This window comes from Nicotiana sylvestris, chromosome 3, assembly GCF_000393655.2.
Source record: "Nicotiana sylvestris chromosome 3, ASM39365v2, whole genome shotgun sequence".
NCBI classification, from domain to species: domain Eukaryota; kingdom Viridiplantae; phylum Streptophyta; class Magnoliopsida; order Solanales; family Solanaceae; genus Nicotiana; species Nicotiana sylvestris.
This window is the reverse complement of record NC_091059.1, coordinates 195,899,458-195,923,841: the sequence shown is the minus strand read 5'-3', so window position 1 is coordinate 195,923,841 and position 24,384 is coordinate 195,899,458. Positions and strand designations below refer to the sequence as shown.

At 38.0% G+C, this 24,384-nt stretch overlaps 1 protein-coding gene across 1 annotated transcript; it reads right to left on the bottom strand.

Annotated features, from left to right (window-relative positions):
- Window positions 1-444: 444 nt before the first annotated feature.
- On the bottom strand, window positions 445-8,006 carry LOC104215902 (proline-rich receptor-like protein kinase PERK15). Its single transcript, XM_009765837.2, has 8 exons — window positions 7,505-8,006; window positions 5,805-6,287; window positions 4,635-4,742; window positions 4,454-4,524; window positions 3,223-3,299; window positions 2,912-3,059; window positions 1,546-1,707; window positions 445-1,140 (listed from the first exon to the last, which is right to left on the bottom strand). The coding sequence occupies exons 1-8, from the start codon at window positions 7,860-7,862 to the stop codon at window positions 841-843; spliced, it is 1,707 nt and encodes a 568-aa protein (XP_009764139.1). The 5' UTR covers window positions 7,863-8,006; the 3' UTR covers window positions 445-840.
- Between the last annotated feature and the right edge of the window lie 16,378 nt (window positions 8,007-24,384).

Sequence of the window (24,384 nt, the reverse complement as noted above, 5' to 3'; positions counted from 1 at the left end):
CTTTTAGTTATAATCTACTTCAAACGAGATCAATAGAATTTAATACTTAAAATTTTAAGTCATTCTTTCTATTAAAAAAAAAATAAACAAGTGTGCCATGCAGGAAAATAACTAGTAGCCTTTTTCCAATCATTCGTTATAGAAATGGGAAAAAATTGTACTTATTTCTTAAAACAGAATGCTCATTGGTGTAATAAAATAAGTTGATGGTCTTTTTAGCATAATAATAATTGAATAGAAGTAGAGAAAAGCGGAGTCTTCAAGCTAAAAACTTACTTCAGTGGCATAATTGTGGCAACAAGATAACGACAAGAAAGATAACAATCACGTATTTTTGAAATTTGAATATTACTTGTACATCACAATGGCGATGAATTGGGGTCCAGATTACTAATGTTTGGACAATAGTGCATAGGACAAAATAGAGCAGGTCAAAACAACACGAAACCAAGCCAGCTGTTTCATTTTATATTCCAACATGAAAGTGCTCCAATTAACTCCAAACCCTTTGCCAATGGAAACAGTTTCAAGGATCATATTTAACTGCCATTCGGTTTAAAAAGCCCACACTTCTAATAATGGTCAGACACTTTCACCAAGTGAAAGTTCTCATGACTTCCTCAACTGCTGTTAGTCATTCTATCTTTACATGTAACAATAAAAAATCTGCACCAGCACCTATTTTAATAGATAATTACAAAGAGCAATGGCATATAAAAGGTATGCCAAATTCAACAATTCTCTAACCAAACTACCACGTCCAACAAATTTCTGATAAGAGTTCCATCACTTTGCTCCTTTATGTTCGAAAAATTCTCGTTTCTGTTTCCTGGCTGCCTTCTACTCTATTCTAATGTCTCGTCGACCATCAATACTAGGGTGTGTATCTTGAGTTGTTCTTAGGCCTTCACTACTTGAACCGGAGGGATGTGGGCCGAATTCGCTGGTAGGTCCACTGCATTCACTAGAGTTCTGTGCCTGGCTTTCTAGTGCCATCTTTCTAAATTTCTTAAGGTCTTCCTTGTACTGGGCAGAGTCGAAATCCGAGCTCCCATAAGATTCATATATACCACTATGTCCAGGTCTAAGTCCTTCATTTAAATCATCCAACGGCAAATTTCCTTCTAAAGCTCTGACAATCTGCATAAGAAAATTTTTTACCATTGGATATTAAGCCAAGACAAGCCTTCTTTGACAGTATTTACAAGATTCCCGGAAAGAAAGAAAAAAGCGGTTTCCAAGTTGAGATAAAAATCAAGTATAAACTAAAATTTACTTTGGCTTAATTTATATTACTAGATAATATAGCCAAAGTGTATTTCAGGAACTAATAAGAAGAATTGGTATATTTCAGACGATTCCTAGATCCTCGAATGTAGTCTAACCACATTGTGATTGAGAAAAATGATCATAAATCAAAGTAATTTCAGTTGTATAGTCAAGCTTCCGCTTAGCTGATGCAAGCTGATGAGGGACGCATGGATGTGACAATAAGTATTGATGATGGTATAGTAAAACTGAGCTTGCAGAAGAAGCAGAAGATACCTGACTCATACGAGGCCTGCAACGTGCCAGATGGCGCACACAAACAGCAGCACAAGTAACCATGCGGGTCATCTCAGTAGAGTCATAATTCTTCTCCAACCTTGGATCGGCTAGAGTATCAAAATTGCCATCATCCAGGGCCTGGGTAAGCAAAGGCCTCGCCTAATTTCATGAGAAAATTGTTACTTTTCCGGGGAACTTGTTATTTTGTTTTATATTCAAAAGGGGATGGGGAGCAGGAAGTAGAAGAACATGGATGCTCTTGATCATCTCAGAAGCTTGACAGCTACAAATAATAAACGAAAAGACTGAATAGTCCTTTATAAGAAGTGCACCAGTGAAAGGATATCATGAAGATACTTTTTTTACCAAGTGCAGATAATAGGCAAGCACTGCTACCAATTTGTGTTAGGAAACGAGGTGGAAGATTGGTCAAATTCTAATCCACCAACATGCCGGTTTGATGGGAAGAGAGTTAACAGTCTCTGGTCAATATGCAAGAGAAGGCCCCAGCTTGATGGAGTAGAAAACTGAAAGTAAGCTAAGCAGGCTATGAAAAAAGAGGTTTAGTAAGAGAGAAACCTGAAATGCCAACACCACAAGCAGAAGGCTCATAAAAAAAATGGCGGTGAAGTAGTAGCTAAAAAAGACTTGCCCTATTGCTGCAGTCTATAAATAGGACTACTTGATAACCAGCCAAATTTCCACTTTTCAAAGTAGGCTGGTGCTGTGGAGACTGGAGAGAGTTCACAGAGAGAATTTTGGCAACTATGTCTTACTGCCAAATGTTAGGTGGCATGAGTTAATCGTTCTATTTTGTATAGACTTAGTAGAAATAAGATGTCTGTCCTGTTGCCTTTCGTATAGTCTCAGACGTAAATGAACAGCAGCTATAATTAGTAAGAGAAAAGATTGATTAATAAACACGTTAAATTGACAAATGGTATCCTTTATCTTGTTGTAATAAGATATAGAAACTAATAGCATGGTGCAGCTACACCTTCTCACTGAATCAGCAATAGTAGAGAAACCAAGCTGTATCTGCAAAATTCCTGGTAACAACATCAAAACTCTACACTGACAAAGATTCGTCCAAAATGGAAACACACAACCAACAATAAAATAGAGTTCCGACCATTTAATATACCAAAAAGTTCTAATTCACCAAAATTTCGAAGTAAAGAGGACAATCAACTCCAAGGAACAGAATGCATAAACTCGTAACTCAGGAAGCACATGGCGTATTAACCTCCTGCCCTTATTCACGAGTTTCGAGGAAAAGAAAACAATGCTGCGCACACGCATGAGATATATCTGAACAATATTTAGCTGACCCAATAATGCACCACTCAAGAAACAAACTTACCCAGTCAACAATATTATCATCAAGGTAGTGTTGAGCTTTATCAATTGGCCGTCGTCCAGTTATAATCTCCAAAAGCATGACTCCAAAAGAGAAGACATCAGACTTGTCAGTCAATTTCCCAGTAAGAGCATACTCAGGAGCTAAGTACCTGCAAAAGGTAAGATGTTAATGAATGAAAAGCTATGGAGAGTTCAAAGCTAACCCGTAAATGAATTAGGATCAAATATTGATTCAATGTGTTATAGTAACTGCAAACTAATACTGCACGAGGAAAATAGAAAACGTCTTTAAGAGATAAGAAAGAGAAATACCCAAAAGTTCCCATTACTCGTGTGGACACGTGAGTATCAGTGTCATAATTCAACCTCGCAAGCCCAAAATCAGCCACCTGGAGCACATATAGCAAATGCATCTAACAATCAACTTATCAAGTACAAAGGGGAAAAAAGGAGGCTATCACTGCTAATGCAACCCGGCTCTAAACTTCAGCAGCAGCTACATGATTAACAACATTCAGGTCACATTTGATTACTGGGCTTTAGAAAACCAACCCAGATGACAATAATTAAAATTCAGCACAATCTAGGTTGAATTAAGAAATTTGAAGGCAAAAAGAGCAAGAAGTACTTTTATTTCTTCACTTTAGATCGTGAATACAAATCCAAAGAAGATTTTTCACATTTAGTAGTTCAACTTGACAGGTAAAGGCAGAATTTTCATATTCCCCAGCAAGTAACTTTGACGATACTTTCAGCTCTACATCAGGTTCCATAAATTTTCTGTGTCAAATGGCGTAATTCTTATTTGAATATTGTACTCAAACAAAATGTTGACATTTCAAAGAGAGAAGTATATATCAGGTTTTCGGAGCTGCCAATCGATGTATGATGTGATGTCTATTGTTAAAATTTTATCTTACTGCAATAATAATAAACAGCGGTCAGCAGCAGTTGATCCACTGTTGTCAATCAAGGTGCTGAAGTAAACAAAGGAGTGAAAAAGCTTCAGCCTTAATTGGCAGGATATCATTGCATTAAGGATCTTTTTTTTTTTTGAAAAGCTAAGTAAATATTATTAAGGCAAATACCAAGATGGTACTGCAAAAACAAATTTACAACAGTACAGAAATCACCATATAGCAATTAAGTACGCTCATTCAATGAATCTAAAAAGTCTAAAACATCAGAGAAGTCTTCTACTGTCCTCTCCTTACACCATTGAAACAGATTTTCTAAACAATTATACTCTACAACTGCTATATGTTTCCTCTCTCCATCAAACACCTCCTATTCCTTTCCCACCATATACTCATTGCATTAAGGATTTAAGGGCAAAACTTTTCATTTAACCTCAACATTATATGTTTCTTATTTATGATGGCTGTCCCTTGCAGCCAGGCATTCTCCACGTGAATAAAGCTCTTGCTTTTTAAAGTAGATCATAGTGGAAAGTAGAAAGGCATGTCTTACCAGAAGCACTAAAAAACAAATCCACATTGATGTACACACCATACACACAGAGATACAGAATTGTGTACTCCACCTTTGCATCAAAATTATCATCAATAAGAATATTGGAGGCCTTGATATCACGATGTATGATCTTGGGATGACCTGCCAAGACACAAAAATTCCAACAGATTTAAATACTTATCAGAAATTTTCCTAATGTAAAACAAGAAAGATAATATCAATTAGCAGAATTCTGCAACTCATGAACATACAGTCTTCGTGCAGATACGCCAATCCTCTTGCAGAGCCTAAAGCAATTCTCATCCTAGTTTCCCAGCTTAGTGGAGAATGCTCCTTGCCTGCTGTTATGTCTCCTTTTTCTTTGTATTAAAATATAGGTAAAAGAAGTATCAATAAGTGAATATTATAGAGGTAAAAAGTTAACAAATTCAACCATTCACAATAAAGAAACATTCACCTCTTGAACAACAGCCATGGCAAGATAGACACCAATAGTCTGATGCACAAGGTTGCTAGGTATTATGAAAGTCTTTTCTTTTTTATAAGGGGGTACTATGAAAGTTTAAAACTCACACTTGAAAATAACAAAAAATAGCAGTTCCCTACCTACTTTCTAGGTGCAATAAAAAGATCCAATGGCAATTAAGCTCAACGATAAGAGATATTTTCCAGGAATTGTGTTTAAAATATAATAAAGAAAAGAAAAAAAAAAGGTGGGGAAGGAAATAAGTTGGACAGCCTGGAACATATACTTCATAAAAGTCTTGTTCTCAAATAACGAAATAGATTTAAAAAAACGCTGAAACTCAAAGGAGTTGTCATCACAAAGTTACACTTCTTGGTTGTAGCTTTCCAGCTTACCTGTTGGTGAAATATGTCAATTTCTTCTTCTACTTGCATGTTAATTTGAAGGACATTAAGGAGCATTCTTCTTCTTTCTCCTTTAGAACGCATTGATTTGGGGTGAAAAGTTATGGGGCAACAAGAAGGGTTGGGTATTAGTAAAAGAGGAAGGAATGCAACCTCTCCGAATATGGAGAAAGAGGATGTAACTGCTTAATTATTCCCTTCCAGGCGTACCAGACCACTTGGGAGAAAGACGCCTAAGGCAAGAAAATCTCTGAACACCCGTTCCCTTACCCTTCACATCCCTCTCTTTAAACAGCACTAAGTGATTGGTGCTTATTTATGCACATCAAAACTTGGTTATTTGTAATAGATGTGTTCATCTGCAAAATAATTTTCTCCTTCTAATTAAGCTTAAATTTAGATCATATGGTGAGGACTTCATCTGCTCCATGAAATGACTATGAAGAACTTTTATTAAACGAAAGTAAGACAGCCGAAAGATGGCAGAAATTTGGAAACCATGTTGCCCATAAAATGTAGAAAATAAACGATATGAGACCCTGAGAACTAACCATGCAAGTGGAACTCCAAGGTTTTGTTTGGGACAAACTCATAAACTAACAACCTCTGGACCCCTGAAATGCAGTGTCCAACCAATGAAACAAGATGCTTGTGATGAACGCGACTAATAATCTCCACCTCTGCTTGAAATTCACGCTCTCCCTGCCCACTTCCAACTTTTAGTTGCTTAATTGCAACCTCCTTCCCATCACGGAATACTCCCTTGTATACATATCCAAAACCACCCTGACCAAGGAGGTTGGTAACAGAGAAGTTATCGGTAGCATTTGCTAATTCTTGATAGGTAAATGTAGTTCTGGAGAAACTCAAGTTGGAAGGTGGCAGTGGAGGAGTAGATCCATCTACTGACGATACTTGTGAACCTGATGTAACAGCTGGTGGAGGAGAGGGATTTAGTGGTATCCTCACCATGTTTTCTGCTGATGGAGGAGCATTTTGTTTCCATTGATGATGTTGACCTCCAAAAAAATTATCTGAGCAGGAAAAAAAAAACATATTAGGTAATAATTATGATGATGTTGTTGTTGCTGATGATGTTGTTGTTGTCGTTGATGATGATGATGATAAGAATAATAATAATAATATCATGGGAAGATTGCAAACAAAGATTAATGCGGTCCCTTCTCTGAGGAAATGGCAAATTACAGACAAGACACTCCCCAAAGGGAGTGCATTCAACTGAAGTTGGTACTTAGGACATATAAGTGAGAAATACCATAAACTGAAAGTTGGTCTTAGCACATATAAGTGAAAAGTACCGCCAAACTTTTGAGCATAAAACCCTGAGATAACAATTTCATTTTGTTTTTTAAGCTTCCATTACTTATTTCCATACTCTACTTCTGGAAATATTAATCCGTTAGAGTACTAAGCTGACAGCAAAATAATGTGGTAAAGCTAAAATGTAATGATTTTGCATCTAAGAAGTGCTGAAGAACTGGAACATCAAATATCCTCCCTTCCCAGCTAATAATCCCAATAGAAATAAGAATATGATGCAATGAGGCTTAAATCTTCATTCAATCATCATCAACTTATTATAAAACACGAATATATTTCTTTTAGTTGATTATTCCTGGGATAAACAAGGATAATATTCAAAAGATCTCATTCAATCATAACCAAGGACACAATTTGAATTAGTGATGCAGTAAAGGATGATGAAAATTAACAGCTTTGTTGTTGCCAAAATGCATAAGAAAAGTTTTTTGATAGTCCACTGTCCCTCAAATTCAACAAATAAATTGAAAACACAGTGCGTAAGTAATAAAATTAAGAGCCAACTGAGGGCAACTGTTCCACTAAAGAACATGACAAACTCAAATAAGTATTAAAATAGCATGAAACAGAATCTCCATTTCAGACAGGTGCCAGAGAACAAAATATCAAAACGTGCCAACGCTAAAGTCCAAATGCATATTAAGTTTAGAAATTAAAAAACACTTGCGTAAATTCAGATTATAATTAAATTATTCATTATCATTTTCGACCCAATAAATGTTATACTTAATAAGTAAAATTAATGACTAGCAAGAATGGATGACGACTTCATTAAGCAGCTATAGGCGCTGTATCAACCTAACTAAAGTAAAATACAAGACTGATATTACTAATATTGCAATAAAAGAAATAAATAAGTTAATACCAAAATCGTCATCAGAACCAATAAGAAATAATCACAAAGTTTCACCTTTGGGGCCTTGTGAAGGAGCATGACCAAAACCATCCAATCCAAGACGCCTTTTTCTCCTCTTATACCAAATGGCAAAAATGCCCACGCAAATAAGCACAAGTGCTCCCCCAATCCCAATTCCTACTCCTAGTGCCACTAAAGTAGTACTGTTCGACGACGGAGCACCCGTTCTAGAGGTTCCATTACCCGATGTAGGCGGCGGAATTATCAAGGTCGCCGGAGACGGCGGACTAGCAACGCCTGTAGACGGAGGAGTTATACTGGGGTCCACCGGAGGTGGTGGAGCAGTTGCATTATCCGACGGCAAAAACGGTAACGTTGGGCCCGACGCCACTCCCGGAGGCCCAAAAGACATTACAGGACTTCTCTTTTTCTTTTTTGAGAAATTTCTTTTAGCACTCTGAAACTAAGATCTTGTAAAAAAAATTGTATTTTGATATTTTGGGGGTGGAGTAGAGGATTAGAGGGGACAGTTGGAGTAGCGACCAGACATAAAGACTAAGGAAAAGGAAAAAGGTTTAAGACATGGTGGAGAAACGTGAACAGTGAAGAAGATGCAGAAATGGAAAATGTGAAACGGCGTCGTTTACAACTTGCGGAATATAGAGCACCTGCCTTTTTTAAATACGAGGGGCGCTTGTTTTATGACAGTACTTTGAAGCGTGTAATTCGGATTCGGAGTCTGCGCACGATACGACGATACGGAGAATTACGTTTGAAAAAGAAAAGAAAAAAGCAGATCGCGCGTGCGATTACAGCATGTGATTGGAGCTTTTGTCGATAGCCCTTCTTCCGTAGGCTTCTTGATCCAAGTTGGTGAACGACCATCAACCTTTTCGCCCTCGTTCTCTCTTTCTCATAATTGCAGTTTGCCACATTATGTTTATTTATCATTTACAAATGATTTTTTATCATATAGTAGTGAATAAAATATTTTCGATTGAAGAAGTCGGACTTTCTAAGAAAAGTATTTCGTACATTTTTTAAAGAAATAAGAAAAATATTTATAGTAAAAGAAATCATCATTCTTTGCGATTAAGCGCCATTCTTTTTCTTAGGTCATAATTAATTTCACTTTTTATCATCTTTTCACTTGTAATCGAGTTTCATATTCCAAATTTTTCAAATTAATTTGAAATAGTCTCATGTCTAGATTCCACAAAGACCTATGCTTCTGTTTAGAATAAGAACCTTCCATTCGCTAGAAGCAATAAATTGAACTCATTGTATCATGATTCACCGCAACATTCGTTAATGGAGAAGGCAATGGAAATAGGGGAGATCGTGGTGAAGCATAGCTTTCGTGAAGAACACAATATTACACATCTTTTGGCAAGAGAAGCTCTTAAGCAGCCTAGTTATAATAAATTGTATACTTTTGTTTTACCTCCTGAATCTGTGATAGATGTCTAACACAAAGATCAGGGAGGTCATGTTTGTGTTAGGAAAGTCTCGTCTTTTACGTGTTGTAAGTTGGTTGCCTTATGTAATGACAATGCCCTAAGAGGCATATCCATAGCCCATCAGGGCACTTGTAATGACGGTAGTTCGCTACCACCCGTACACTAGCTTATTATAAATAAATATCTTTATGCTCAAGAAAAATGATTCACCGCAACATGTCCACTTGACTAGCTTTTTTCGAAAATCTTTTATTGGTCTCGTCTTGAATAAGAGTTAAGAACAAATATGAAAATGGATTCAACTAAAACAACTTGGAATGGACTATATTCTTGTATACGGATAAAACCGAGCTCGATGCTCGATCAGGCACCTGAAGTAATAGACCGGAGTGGGCACATCTGTATCTAGGTAGAAATCGAAGTCACGGGTCACACTGGTCTCGATATCGAAGTTCGGGGTTCGATCTAATGTCCAACATAGTCAGCCGAATCGGGATATGATAAATATCCGGCTAGAAAGCAATATCGAAGCCGGCCATCGAAATCATCAGACTTGCCCTCGAGTTTGTCGAGGACGTAACCGTTCATATTCTCAACGGCCTCGAAGATAAGACCTGCCAGCTCAGTCGACAAAGATACGTGATTCTCGCCATTTAACTAATCATTATGGCATAAATCACGGGATTGGCGAAAAAGAGAGCCAACGGTCCACTAAATCAAGATTATTGTTTCTTATAACATATTACCTAAAAGGTAGATTCTCCCCCAATAAATAAGAGGGGACTGAGTTATTTAGTGACACATTGTAATAGATATAAAAGCAATATACTGTTAGTTTTGGCTCCAACTCATTTTTGCTCTGTCTTTCATAATCTCATTATCATTGGCTAAAGGGAAATCAATCTCATAAGACTACGTTTTGCTCAATTTGTGAAAGTTATATCTATCTTTCTACTGTTTATTTCTACGTTAATCTAATTTCTCGCACTTGTATCAATTCATATCATGTATCCTTAGAACCGCGCATAAATTCAATTATTATCCGATTTTAAGGGTAAACAGTTTGGTACCCGTCGTAAGGCTAAGGATAATAGTGATTGTTTGGTACAAGCCTACATAACACATTGCTTTACACTTGCTCTTTGAAGTATCTTTGATTTTAGGCAAACTCTCAATTAGCACCCTCATAATCGACAACGAGTCCGGTCATCAAGATGAGAATAACAACATGGTGCCCGGTAATACAGGGCCACCCACTGATGTCGTCGGAATTCGGGTTGCATATCTGATTGATGTGAATTCACATGTGGCCATCGACGCAAACTTGCATACCGACCCTGAAAATAGCGTCTGTGGTGGAGCCCGATCGGCAGCTCGAAACACATAAAACACTGAAGAAGACGGAATCAGCCTACGCATGATTTTTGAAATGTTGCAAGCTCAACAAGTGGCGATAGCTCAGTTGCAGAGCCAGAGCCAGACTCCGAGAATGAACAAACCCGATCCACCTCAAGAAATTACTCATAGAACATAACCGGCCGTAGTAAGATCGACTGAACAGGAGTCAAGTACCAACCCCGAAATAATAAAAATGATTCTTTCGTAAAAGCACATGCAGGTGCCATAAAGGTCGAAACCAGGAAATCGGACATTTTCAAAGTTAAACAGAAGGATAACGAAACGCTCAAGGAATTTGTGTCCCGTTTTCAAATGGAACGAATGGACCTGCCTCCAGTCACTGATGATTAGGCTATTCAAGCTTTCACTCAGGGACTCAATGTTCGAAGCTTTATTGCTTCACAACAATCGAAGCAAAATTTAATAGAAAAATCAGAGTCAAAAAATCAGTATCAATCAAAAAATCAGAGTAGAAGATGGTCAACTGGGAGCCCCTTCGGAGTCCATTTATCCCGACAGGACCCTCGAAAGAATCAAGAGAGACACTGATCGCGAGCCAGGATCAAAATGGGATCGATATCGGCCATATAATGAAGATCGGAGGAGCAGCGGATATGGTCGGAACCATGAAAGAAACGAAAGGAGAAATGATCAAGGTCGAAACAGTCCAGGGATCATAACCAAAAACGGTTTCAATATGTCCATCGGGCCTAAAGAAGCACCGAGGCTATCGGAGTAAAACTTTAGTATCGATGCAACCACCATCGTATCGGCCATCGGGCAAATCAGGGATGTCAAATCGCCCCGACCTCTACAATTTGATCTAGCTCAAAGGGATCCTCGCCTGGTGTGCAAATACCACGGAACTCACGGTCATAGATCGGAAGATTGTCGACAACTGAGAGAAGAAGTAGCCCGACTATTCAATGCTGAGCATCTTCGAGAATTCTTGAGCAACTGAGCCAGGAATCACTTCATAAATAGGGATTCTAAAAGGCAAACAGAAAAAGAAGATACCGAACCTCAACATGTCATTAATATGATCATTGGTGGGGTCGATATCCCGCATGAACCAATATTGAAACGCATCAGAGTGTCCGTCACCAGGGAAAAGCGAACTCGAGAGTACGGACCGGAGGGAGTCCTATCATTCAGCAATGAAGATGCAAAAGGAATCATACAACCTCACAATGATGTACTGGTAATATCTATACTAGTAAACAAAACTAGAATTAAACGTGTGTTAATTAATCCAGGTAGCTTGGCCAACATTATTTGCTCGATAGTCGTAGAACAGCTCGAGTTACTAGACAAGATCATGTCCGAAGTCCGAGTCCTTAATGGGTTCAACATGGCATGTGAAACCACTAAAGGGGAGATCACATTACCAGTCAATACTGCAAGAGTCATATGTGGGACCAAGTTTTATGTGATTCAAGGAGACATGAGGTACAATGCCCTTCTCGAAAGGCCATGGATCCACCACATGAGGGCGGTAACCTCAAATCTTCACCAAGTGCTAAAATTCCTGGTCCTGGAAGGGATTAAAAAAATCTATGGAGAACAACTAGCAACAAAAGAAATATTTGTCGTTAAAGAGTTGATTCCGATATCAACACTCACAACATCGAATGAACCAAGTTCAAGCTTGGACCTCGATGCCAAATAGCAATCACCAATACCGGCCTCGACACAATCGGATAAGCAAAAGATTTTCGAGAGCGACGATTACGAGGTCCCTCGGTCTTTTATAGTGCCAGATGACTCCGATGCTACCAAATCAACAGTCGAAGAGCTGGAGCAAGTTACATTGATCGAACATCTGCCTGATCTAAATGTATACCTAGTTATAGGGTTAACTCCCGAGTTCAGGAAAATTTTTATTCAATTTATCATAGTTAACATCGATTGTTTTGCTTGGTCCCATCTCGATATGGCAGGGATCCCACCGGAGATAACCACTCACAAGCTGAGCCTGGATCCGAAAATCACTCTGGTCAAACAGAAGAAGAGACCCCAGTCTGAAGTAAAGCATGCTTTCATCAAGGACGAGGTATCTAAACTCCTTAAAATAAGATCCATTCGGGAGGTTAAATACCCAGAATGGTTAGCAAACGTAGAGGTCGTCCCTTAAAAGTGAACAAAATGAGAATATGTGTAGATTATAAAAATTTAAATAAGGCATGTCCCAACGACTCTTTCCCATTGCCCAACATCGATCACATGATCGACGTCGCGGCTGGCTACGAGACCCTCAGTTTTCTCGACGCCTATTCCGGGTATAACCAAATACGGATGAACCCGAACGACCAAGAAAAAACTTCCTTCGTCACTAAATACGGCATGTACTGCTATAACGTAATACCATTCAGATTAAAAAAATGTTGGTGCCACTTATCAACGTCTAGTAAATCGGATGTTCGAGGAAAAAATAGGAAAACCCATGGAAGTTTAAATTGATGATATATTAGTAAAGTCCTTGCGAGCATAGGACCATTTAAAACATTTACAGGAAACCTTCAGTATATTGAAGAAGTACAACATGAGCTGAACCCGGAAAAATGTGCTTTCGGGGTCAGGTCAGGAAAATTCATCGAGTTCATGGTATCCAACCAAGGAATCGAGATTAACCCCGATAAGATCATGGCTATAGAGGACATCACTATAGTCGATAACGTAAAGGCCGTACAAAGGCTAACTAGGCTCATTGTCGCCCTGGGGAAATTCATCTCGAGATCCTCTGATAAAAGCCATCAATTTTTCTCACTGTTGAAGAAGAAAAACAGCTTTGCATGGACCCCGAAATTCCAACAAGCCCTGGAAGGACTAAGGCGTTATCTATCGAGCCCGCCACTACTTCACACTCCGAGGGCGGATAAACAATTGTACCTATATTTGGAAGTATCAGAGATAGCGGTAAGTGGAGTCCTAGTTCGAAAAAAACAAGGTACGCAATTCTCATTTATTATGTTAGTAGAACCTCAGGTAAGGCTGAAACCAGATATCCTCACCTAGAAAAATTGGCTCTCGCTTTGCTAAGTTCCTATAGGAAACTGAATCCATATTTTCAGTGCCATACTATATGTGTTGTGACAACTTACCCATTACGAAATGTAATGCATAAGCCTGAACTCTCGGGGTGATTGGCCAAATAGGCCATCGACATTAACGAGTACGATATCGAGTATCGACGACATCTATTAAATCACAAATTTTGGCAGATTTCGTGGCTGATTTTACACCAACCCTAATACCCAAGGTTGATAGAGAACTGTTGGTTAACTCGAAGACGTCCTCGGGAATCTAGACCTTATTTACAGAAGGTGCCTCGAACATAAAAGGGTCCGGACTTGGCATTGTGTTAAAGCCACCCTCGAGCAACAGAATTAGACAATCCATTAGAACTATGAAATTGACTTCCAATGAGGCCGAATATGAGGCCATGGTTGCAGGTCCCAAAATAGCCAAAAGCTTGGGGGCGGAGGTGATCGAGGCTAAATATGACTCACTCCTTGTGGTGAAAATCTGACTCCCTCCTTGTGGTGAACCAAGTTAACGGGATGTTCGAGGTTAGAGAGGAATGAATGCGAAGGTATCTAGATAAATTGCAGGTAACATTGCACCGGTTCAAAAAATGGACTTTACAACACGTTCCTCGAGATTAAAATAGTGAGGCCGATGTCCTTGCAAACTTAGGATCATCAATCAAAGGCAACGATCTCAACTCGGAGGCAGTCGTACAATTCAGGAGATCGGTAGTAGAAGAAGGCCACGCCGAAATAAACTCTACAAGCCTCACCTGGGATTGGAGAAACTGATACGTAAAATATCTAAAAATAGGAAAACTACCCTCATATCCAAAAGAGTGGAGGGCCCTGCACACAAAAGCAACCCAATTCAGCCTACCCAAGGACGGAATCTTGTTTAGGAGAATGTTCGATGGACCGTTAGCAATATGTCTGGGAACAGGGGATACTGACTACGTTCTGAGGGAAATCCAAGAGGGCACCTACGGAAATCACTCCGGTGCCAAATTATTGGTTTGAAAAATAATCAGAGCCGGTTATTATTGGATCGATATGGAAAAATATGCGGAGGATTTGTACGGAAAATGATGGATGTCAGAGACATGCTCCGATGATTCACCAGCCTGGGTAACCACAACATTCGATCTTGTCACCATCGTCATTCATGAAATAGGGAATGGACATCGTTGGCTTACTTACACGGGCATCGGGTAAGGCTCAATTTATTTTATTTTATGATTGACTACTTTTCTAAGTGGGTTGAAGCGCAAGCATATGAGAAATTCAGGGAAAAGAAGTCATCGACTTTATTTGGGACCACATCATATGTCGGTTCGGGATGCCATTCGAAATCGTATGTGACAATGAGAAATAATTTATCGGCAGCAGAGTCACTAAGTTTCTCGAAGACCATAAGATCAAAAAAAATCTTGTTGACACCTTACCACCCCACTGCGAATGGACAAGCGGAGTTGACCAACAAAATCATAATCCAAAACCTTAAGAAGATGTTGACCGACGCCAAAGGGAAATGGAAAGAGATCCTGCCCGAAATTCTTTGGGCATATAACACGACCTCAAAATCTAGTATCGGGGCTACCCCATTCTCACTGGTTTATGGCAACAAAGCTCTTATACGGTCGAAGTCGGAGAGCCAAGTATCAGATTTTGATACACAATGGAGAAATCCAATAACGAGGCTATGTATACGAGCTTGGAACTATTGAATGGGAGGCGTAAAGTTGCCCTTATTCGATTGGCTGTCCAAAAACAGCGGATCAAGAGGTATTATAATTGAAGAACCAACCTTCGATATTTCAAAATCGGGGACTTAGTGTTGAGGAAGGTCACATTGAACACCCGGACCCCGAACAAAGGGAAGTTGGCTCCAAACTGGGAAGGTCCATACCAATTTTTTCCTAAATGGATTTTTCAGCAAGGTTTTTAATGAGGCAACAGTGAAACGTGATAACTTAGAACAGCGTGTAAGCACGTGATTTTTGCCCTATATGAGAAATACTCCCAAAAAATGCAAAATAAAATGATTTTCCTTGGTGTGCAATTTTTGAGTATTTTTGTGATATTTTTGGATAATTATTTGTATTTGTTTGTGTTTGCTTATTTGTTAAATTAATAAAAAATATAAAAATATGTCTCATTTTGCATGTAGGATTTAATTCTACAATTGTTAATAATTAAATTAGTTTTACAAAAATTAAAAATTACAAAAATAGGCACCTTTTGCATTTTTAGCATTTAATGTCCAAATGAACAATTTTATGCTTAATTATTACTTAATTGTGCGTTAGTTGTTATTGGTAGTTAATTTGCGCTTTTATAACTTAATTTAGTTCTTAATAATAATTTAAGTATTTTTATAATTTAGTTTTAGAAAATAAAAGAAGAAAAGATAACAAAAATACAAATAAAAATCGGATTGGGCCACTTCTTCAATTTTCAACCCCAGGCCCAAACAATTGTCCACGACCCAGTCCACTTCACACGGGTCGACCCGGTCCGCCCCATTAACCCATTAACCCAACACCCCTCTTCATTCAAAAAACAAAACAAAAGAAAAAACAAAAAGAACAAAAAACCCTAAAAACCTAAAACTAACTATCCGCCCCCCACACCCATTTTTGCTCCTTCTTCTCCAAAAGCTCAAAAGAACCCATCCATGGCTGATCCTTTTGTTTCCCCTTCACGCCACTGCTGCTCTTTCTTCTTCCTCGACCTCGCCTTCGTCATCTTCTCCGCCATTGTTGCGTCGACCATCGTTGCTGCGTCGACTTCCCCCCCCCCCCGTTGCTGCGTCTTCACGTTCCAACAGAACCAGTCGACCAAACGACCACAATCCCGTCCAAACACCCAGCTCCACCATGTCGACGAACAGTTCGTCGACCACTGCTCCGACACGTCGCTACTGCTGCCCGTGTCCAGCTGCGACGAGCAGCCATGAACGGATGTTGATTGCTCCAGCTTCGGCGTAGACATGGCTACCATTGCATCGCCTCAATGTCGGGCAGTTGTTTCAACCTCGCCGTCCAGATACCTTCGACTGCTGATGCCGCTGCGTTACCTTCGACTTTTGTTCGCTGCTGCCCGCGCCATGGCTACTGCTTTGGCGTTGCGTCGACTTCGTAGGTTCGTGTTCGTCGTCGAGCGTCGTTTTGAGTTCGTCAAGTTTACAAGGGAGGTGAGTTCGTCGTTGAGTCCGGACAGATTTATTCCCATTTGAGGTTTGTCAAAACAGTTCATACATATGTCGTGTTGATCCGGTTAGTAGTTTTTGAATTTTATGTTTGTCCGTATTTTGTTTTGATATTTTCGAATCTAAAATCGGCAAATGTTTGTTTTGTTTATTGTTTGAATTAATTTTTAGTTCATGTTCATGTGTTGTTTGTTGAATTAATTTTCAGATTTCAAATGGAAGTTAATTAGTTATTTTTCATGTTTATTTCATGTTTGTATTGTTGTTTAAGTGAATATTTGTTAGATTCAAATTGAAATTTAATTAATTATTTCTTCAATTTGTTTCATGTGTTATGTATTTTCCAGAAAATATTAATGTTGTTTGAATCGTTAGAATCCGTCATGTTTGTTGCTTAAAGATAGATTAAATTCATGTTCGTCTTGGTTTGAAGTTCATGTTTAAATCCAGTGATTTAATGTGAGTTTATGTTTGTCTTTGATTTGTTAGTTTAATTTGAATCATGCATATTGTTGTTTGTATTATTGTCTCTTTGTTCATCCATTAATGGTCTAAATTAACCAGGATTGGTTCCCGATATGGTTGATTTATTTCCATTAATTTGGAGTTTGTGTTGTTCATCATGTTCATGTAAATTGTTGTTGAAGATTGTTGAGAAATTGGTCATCTTGACTATATTTTGGTTGAGTTATGATTAATTGATTGTTTAGAGCAGAAGGGTAATTTGGTAAATTGCATTGCATTCGGGGGTAGATTTGTAATTGCAATAAGGTTGGAGGGGTAGTTTGGTAATTGAACATTATTTTGATTCTTTATGTTAAGCATGGGGGACAAATATAATGGGGTGGGGTTTTTGATGTACTTGTTTAATATAATGGGGAACAAGACAAAACATAATGGGGAGGAATCTTGTACTTTTTTAATATAGGCATGAGGGACAAATTATAATGGGGAGGAATCTTGTACTTTTTTATTATAGGCATGGGGGACAAATTGTAATGGGTTGGGAATATGTTAGTTATTTAATGTAGGCATGTGGGACAAAATTTAAAATAAAGAAGACATTTAATAGTGGGCCAAAGCATGCCATTGGGGGAATAATTTTGGGATTGGGAATGGAAGACTTTTCTTGCTATATATAGAGTCATTCTTGACATTAAAAAGGGGACTAGAAGGAGAACATTTTTAGAGGATTTTTTGGGAGAGTTTTTAGGACTTGAATATTATTGAGAGGATTTAGAGATTATTATTTGGGAGAACATTTTTTTGGGTAATAGATTCTGGAAAACATCTCAAGAGTGTTAGAAAGTAAAAGAGAAAGACAACTTGAACTTCTATTTGAATAAATTCCGTTTGTCTTTTCTCGAGTGTTATTCAAAAATCTGAAGCTGCTGCATCTCGTATCTTTTCTCTCTTCTGCTTTGACTGCGATTGTACTTTTTCACTGCTGAGTTTTTAGTCTGTTACTGGGTTATTCTACTGGTTGTTACTGGTTTTGCGGTGTTGCTGAACCTGTTGTTGCTGTGTTACTACTGCTGCTGACTCCTACTTCTTTTGTTCCTGTACTGCTGTTTCCAGGTACACATTTGTACACTCTCGGCTTGAAGAGAAAAATGAAATATTAATCAGGCTTTGTTCCTGTTGAATTCCTCCTGTTGGATTTGTGTTTGAATATTAATTTCCCTCTCTTGGTATAAAAATGTAGTTGATTGATTAAATGAGCAATGATGTCGCATATGTATAACTTCTTCATCTAATAATGTTAGTTTACATTAATCGAAGAATAGTTAATCTGTTTTGATATTATTGTGTATTTATCTCATGTTCTAGCAAATAATAAAATGTGGAATGAAAGCAGTTTTTCCTTGTACAAACGCGATCGCAATTTTCCGTTCACATTAGCCGTAACTTAATAACTAATAAGTTGCGTTTTTCAGCATGTAAATAATTAGGAGATTTTTCTTTTATTTTAGAGACGAACTTAATAGAAAAATGTAGTCGCTATAGGTTTATCCTTTTAAAATAAAAATGAGACGAGCCTCGCCAAATAAATCACAAACCGCCGGGGCCCTCAATAAAATACATAACCATTGACTAGACTTTGGATTTGGCCGTTTAATGAACCTTCACGGCCTCTTCCTAAAATAACAATACGTTAGACTCTTTAGGACGCGCCTTAATAAATCTTACCTTCTTAAACTCGGGTGCACATTTATGTGACCCAAATCCAATTCTCAACGGAGTCGAAATGTGTTTCTAATCACGGGTACATTGATTGTGACGTGGTTCGAGATGCGTGTCCATGACGTTGCAAATTCATTTTAAAAAATAAGAATGAGATGAGCCTCGCCAAATAAAATACAAATTGCAGGGCCCTCAGTAAATATTTGCTTTAAAAATTGTTTAGACTTCGGGATGGACCGTTTAGTAAAATTCCACGGTCCTACCCAAAATAAATACGCTAGTCGCTTTAGGCGCGCCTTTAATAATTTAATTTCCTTAAACTCGGGTGCACATTGATGTGACCCAAATCCAAATCTCAACGGAGTCAAAGTGTGTCGACGACCACGGGTACATTGATTGTAACGTGGTTCGAGATATATTTTTATAACGTTGCAAATTCTTGATAAAAATAACAGTAAATGATAAAAGCGGTTGAAAGATAAAATTTGCACATAAGTTCATATTGTATTTAAAATCAGATAAATAAGCCAAATATAACAGTTGAGCGACCGTGCTAGAACCACGGAACTCGGGAATGCCTAACACCTTCTCCCGGGTTAACAGAATTCCTTATCCGGATTTCTGGTACGCAGACTGTAATATAGAGTCATTCTTTTCCTCGATTCGGGATTAAAATTGGTGACTTGGGACACCCTAAATCTCCCAAGTGGCGACTCTGAAATAAATAAACCAATCCCGTTTCGATTGTCCTTTAATTGGAAAAAACTCCCTTGCACCCTCTCGGGTGCGGAAAAAGGAGGTGTGACAGCTCTGGCGACTCTGCTGGGGATTAAGACCCAGAACCACTGGTTCAGGGTTAGAAATTCGAGCTTAGATAAATTGTTATATTTGGTTTTATCTGATTTTTACATGTTTGAGCCTATTGTGCTAAATGCTGCTTTTACCGCTTTGATATTCTTTGAACTGTATATAAACTGTGCCGAAACCCTTTTCTTCTTACCTCCGGGGAGAAGCTCGCTGGTCGAGGCTCCCTATTCTGTTAGTGTCAATACCAGAAATAAGAAAGAGGACGGATAAGTTACGAAGTCGGACGGCCTTTTGGTTCCCGGTAAGTTGCCCCCTCCTCGACTCGAGTTGTCCGCTCGGGTACACTGTCTAGAACACCGACCCAGGTTATGAACTTAGAATAACTCAGCTTCATGCCGGATCCCTAGTAGGAACGTTTATTTGCATCATGTGCATTTGGCTTAGGGGACTCAACACAGGGGTTGGGTCCGTCTAGGACAAGCAACCTGAAAATAATAGACCATCTTTGGCATCCTATGTGCTACATGTTGTATTTATATAAGGGTGAATGGGTCATTTGGCGGACCAATGATATTTGCGGACAAATGACACTCCTTATCATGCTGATCACGTTAAATAAGAAAGTTGCACTATTTTTGATAAGCATGTTATTATGTTAATTAAGCACATGGGGAACATTGTGGAATTCAAGAAACCTTGGTATTCCACATGTCCCACACGCTTCATTTTTGGAAAAAGCACATGGGGACCATTTGTGGAATCCAGGAAGTCTTGGAATTCCACATGTCCCCCACGCTTCATTTTTGGGAAAAAGCACATGGGAAACATTTGTGGAATCCAAGAAGTCTTGGAATTCCCCATGTCCCCCATGCCACATTTTTGAAAATAATAACAAAATAATAATAAATAAAAAAGCATTGGAAAATTCAAAAAGATTTTGTATGTTTTCATCATTTTCCACAAATTAGAAAATCGTGAAAAGATGAGAAAATGGCAGTGTAGAGATATAACTACTTATTTTTAGAAGGAAAAAACCAATGTCCAAGTAGTATCGAAACTCTGCCGTTTTGAGAAAATGAAAAGAAATGTCTTATTGGTTTGTTATATTAAAAACAAAGGAAAAATAGAGAAAAAAATCATCATTGTTCTGTCTTGTTTTTTCAGAAAATATATAAAAGAAAATAGTTTGTTTTGCCATGAAAATGAAAATGAAAAAGAGTCTGGTTTTTAAAATGTTTTATTTTATTTTGTTTTGTTTGTCTGTGAATATGCCAAAAATAAAAACAAAAAGAGTCGGGCGTTGAACGTGATTTTATTATTTGTTCCAAAATAAATATATATATAATCCAAAAAAAAATTAAAAGAAAATTCAAAATTCAAAATTAAATATTTTTTTTAAAAAAATAATAATAATAAAAAAAAATCCGAAAATATTTTGATTCTTCTTTAAAAAAAATTCAAAAAATATTTTTTTTAAGCATTTCTTTTGTTAAAGGTAAAAATTCCAAAAAAAAAACATTTTCCTTTTTCTTTAGAATAAGAAAAACAAATGAAAAAAAGAAGGAATGTTTTATGTTTTACGTTAGTTAGTTTGTTTGTTATGAACGAAAAATAATAGTTTGTTTGTTTGCTATATAAAAAAAAGAATAGAAAATGGAAAAGGGTCTTCTCCAAAATAGTTTATTTGCCCGAACTACGCGGGTTTGATTCTCACCGGATGTGAGATACGTAGGCAACCCTCATCGGGTCCAACCCCACCCTTTGCTAAAATAACCTAAAACAAATAAATAAAAACATGTCAAAATTTTAATTTTTGTCATAAATAAGTCGGGTGATGCTGTTTTGTCAAAAATAGCCGAATGTTCCCGAAAGGGACGCCGGAAGGCTGACTTTGCACAAACGGCCACTTTTGGGTCATGTTTAAGATTTGGTCCAGTTGACCCACACAGCCTTAAAAATCTTCGTCCCCGAGACGTTGAAAGGCCGTGTTTGCAATATTGAGTTTTCTATTTTTGAAAAATGATAAAAAGAGTCATAAATAAATCAGGTGATGTTGTTTGTCATAAATAGCCGAATGTTCCCGAAAGGGACGCCGGAAGGCTGACTTTGCATAAACAGCCACCTTTTGGGGTCATGTTTAGGAGTTTGGTCCAGTTGACCCACACAGCCTTAAAAATCTTCGTCCCCGAGGCGCTGAAGGGCCGTGTTTGCAACACCAGGTTTTATTATAATTTGAAAAGAAAAAAATACCGTTTGAATTTTGTCATAATAAGCCGAGCCAGCTTCGGCCGCGTCTTAAACCGTTCTTGCCGAAATAGCCTTAGAGTATCTTTCAGTTGTCGAAAGGTTATTTTCGTAAAAGAACGGACAAGTTTGTAAAGTGTTATAAAATAACCCTCCCCGGCCTCAAAATTCATGTAAAATTTGGAAGGGGCCACATTTGCAAAAATAACCATTTGATTGCATTTGTCGAACAGAGAAAGGGAGCTAGCCTTTTGTTTTTGAGTTGATAAATCTTTAATTAGAATATGTGGTTTGTTTGATTTTTTTCAGTTTATTTTAATATGTAAATTGAAAAAATGATTAGTATTGTTTATCTTTTATTGGTCCGAACTACGCAAGGTCTGATTCATGCGGGGTCATGATACGTAGGCAATCTCCATAAGATTCGACCACAACAAAAAAAAATGAAAAAAAAGAAAAATGAAAAAAAGACAGAAAAATGAAAAAAGAGATAAGAAAAAATCGGAAAAAAGAAAGAAAAAAAAGAAAATCGAAAAAAAGATGTTGTTAATAATGAGGACCGACTGAGTCCATTCTAACCTGTTTGTTTCGCAAAGAATGTTAAGGTGGTTGGTTTGTGGTAAGCCGGATAATGACACCCAGAACATCGCGCAGAATCCTATTGGGAACTTGTTGACGGAGGTTGATGATATTGAAGTTGGTAATGGTCTTGGCAGTATTGATGCAAAGCTCAGTGGCTAAGATGCCAGTTTTTGATGAAATGGGAGGCCGCTCCGTTCCTTGGTTAGCAAGAGAGAAGCTGTTGGTGGCTTATTTTGTTGTCATTTCTGTTGTCCGGATTATTCTTAGGGTTGTAATCCGAATATTGTCTTGTGTCAAATGCAAAATCCGGTCCCTTTTATTTCCAGTTTTCTTTTGTTTAGTCCTTTTATCATTTTATTCAATGCCGATTCTAGTGACATGACATGCGCACACAGTTTGGGCCTAATCTTAAAAGTTAATCATAAAACCCTGGAAAGGCGATCAGACCATTTAAAGGAAATAAGGACGGTTGAGATTATTCAGAGTTCGAGTCATATGGAACTGGGGCAAGTAAAACACAAAGAAAACCGTTAAAAGCAAGATTCGCCAAATTGGCATGAGGGTCGGTCATGATAATGAGAGTGTCGCCCAACGGTGCTTTAGAAATGACAAAGGAAAAATAAAACGTTTAACATAATTGTCAAGTCCAGCACCATCAGAAGAGACTACAAGTTTAAATTGTGTTGTTTGCACTTGGCATGTTTTGAAGACTGGAATGACGAAGGCATTTTGTTCTGCTACCCAAACACTTTATCCTTCGTTACCCCTTTTGAGCCTTATTTATTTTCTTTCATACCCCTCGTTCGGAATTAGTAGCAACGAATAGAATACGCAAGCATGGCAGGTAAGAGAAAAGAAAGAAAAGAAAACAACAAAACGGAAAAAGAAGAAAAAAAGAAAAAAAGAGAGAAAGAAAAAAAAACGACAAAAAGAAAGGAGAAATGAGAAAAGAAAAAGAGAAAAGAAAACTGATAACAAAGAAAAAAAGAAAGTCAAATGAAACAGAGGAATTGGGAACTACGTTTGACCTGATTCCTCAAAGAGGATACGTAGGCGCTTCACGGCTCGGTCATAGTTTTGAAAAATGAAAAAAATCAGTTAGGATATCCCCAAGCAAGAAACTGGGGCAAAGGTTGCGTTTATTGTGAATAAATCTAATTCCGAAGGTTGTAACTAATAACCCAAAATTAATGTATTTTTTTTAGCCTTTTATACCCTTTCTTTCTAGCCTATCCAAAACCCACATTACGGTCCAAAGAAAGACCTTCTGACCAGTCTTCAAAAGATGCCAAGTCAGACAAATGAGAGTCTTACCGGCGAACATAACATTCTGTTCCACAGCAGAAAGGACTCTAATCTCCAACAGAAAGAGTCATACCGGCGACACTCCAAATCCCCAGCTGGAAAGTAATACAAATGAGAGAGTCTTATCGGTGAAAACCTTCACAGGCACCATAAGGCGATGAAAGCTGAGAGAAAACCAAAATGAGAGAGGCTTGATAGTGAAAAAACCCTTCGGGCACTACAAGTCGAATAAGATTGGGAATCAGATGGGGAATCGTCAAGGGAAGGTCTTGAGAGACGATTGACGGCAGAGGATAGGCCACATACGCATGTCATGGCCATTAGAGTCGGTATCTGCGTTTGATAGATTTTTATTTATAGTTTCTTTTGTTAAAGAGTCATCTTTTCCTTTGTCTTTATTTTGTTTCTTTTTATTTTTTCCTTTCATAGGAAAATTCCCTAGTAGAGTCTGTTTGGTCGGAACCAGTGGGAAATGACTTCAAAATAGGCCATCAACTAGTATCCAAGTGGTACAAGGAACAGGCGCAAAACCCGTGTCAAGAAGGGTATCCCTATCAAGATGAGATTGATAAAAGGGATGGGCCAGTGTCAGCAATTAATATCATCCCCAGCAAGTTTGATAGCATAATGGAACACAAAGCTGGGAAAGGAGAAAGAGGAAACCATCCCCAACAAGAGTGGCATGACCGCTTACCATGTTTTTAAACTAACAAATTT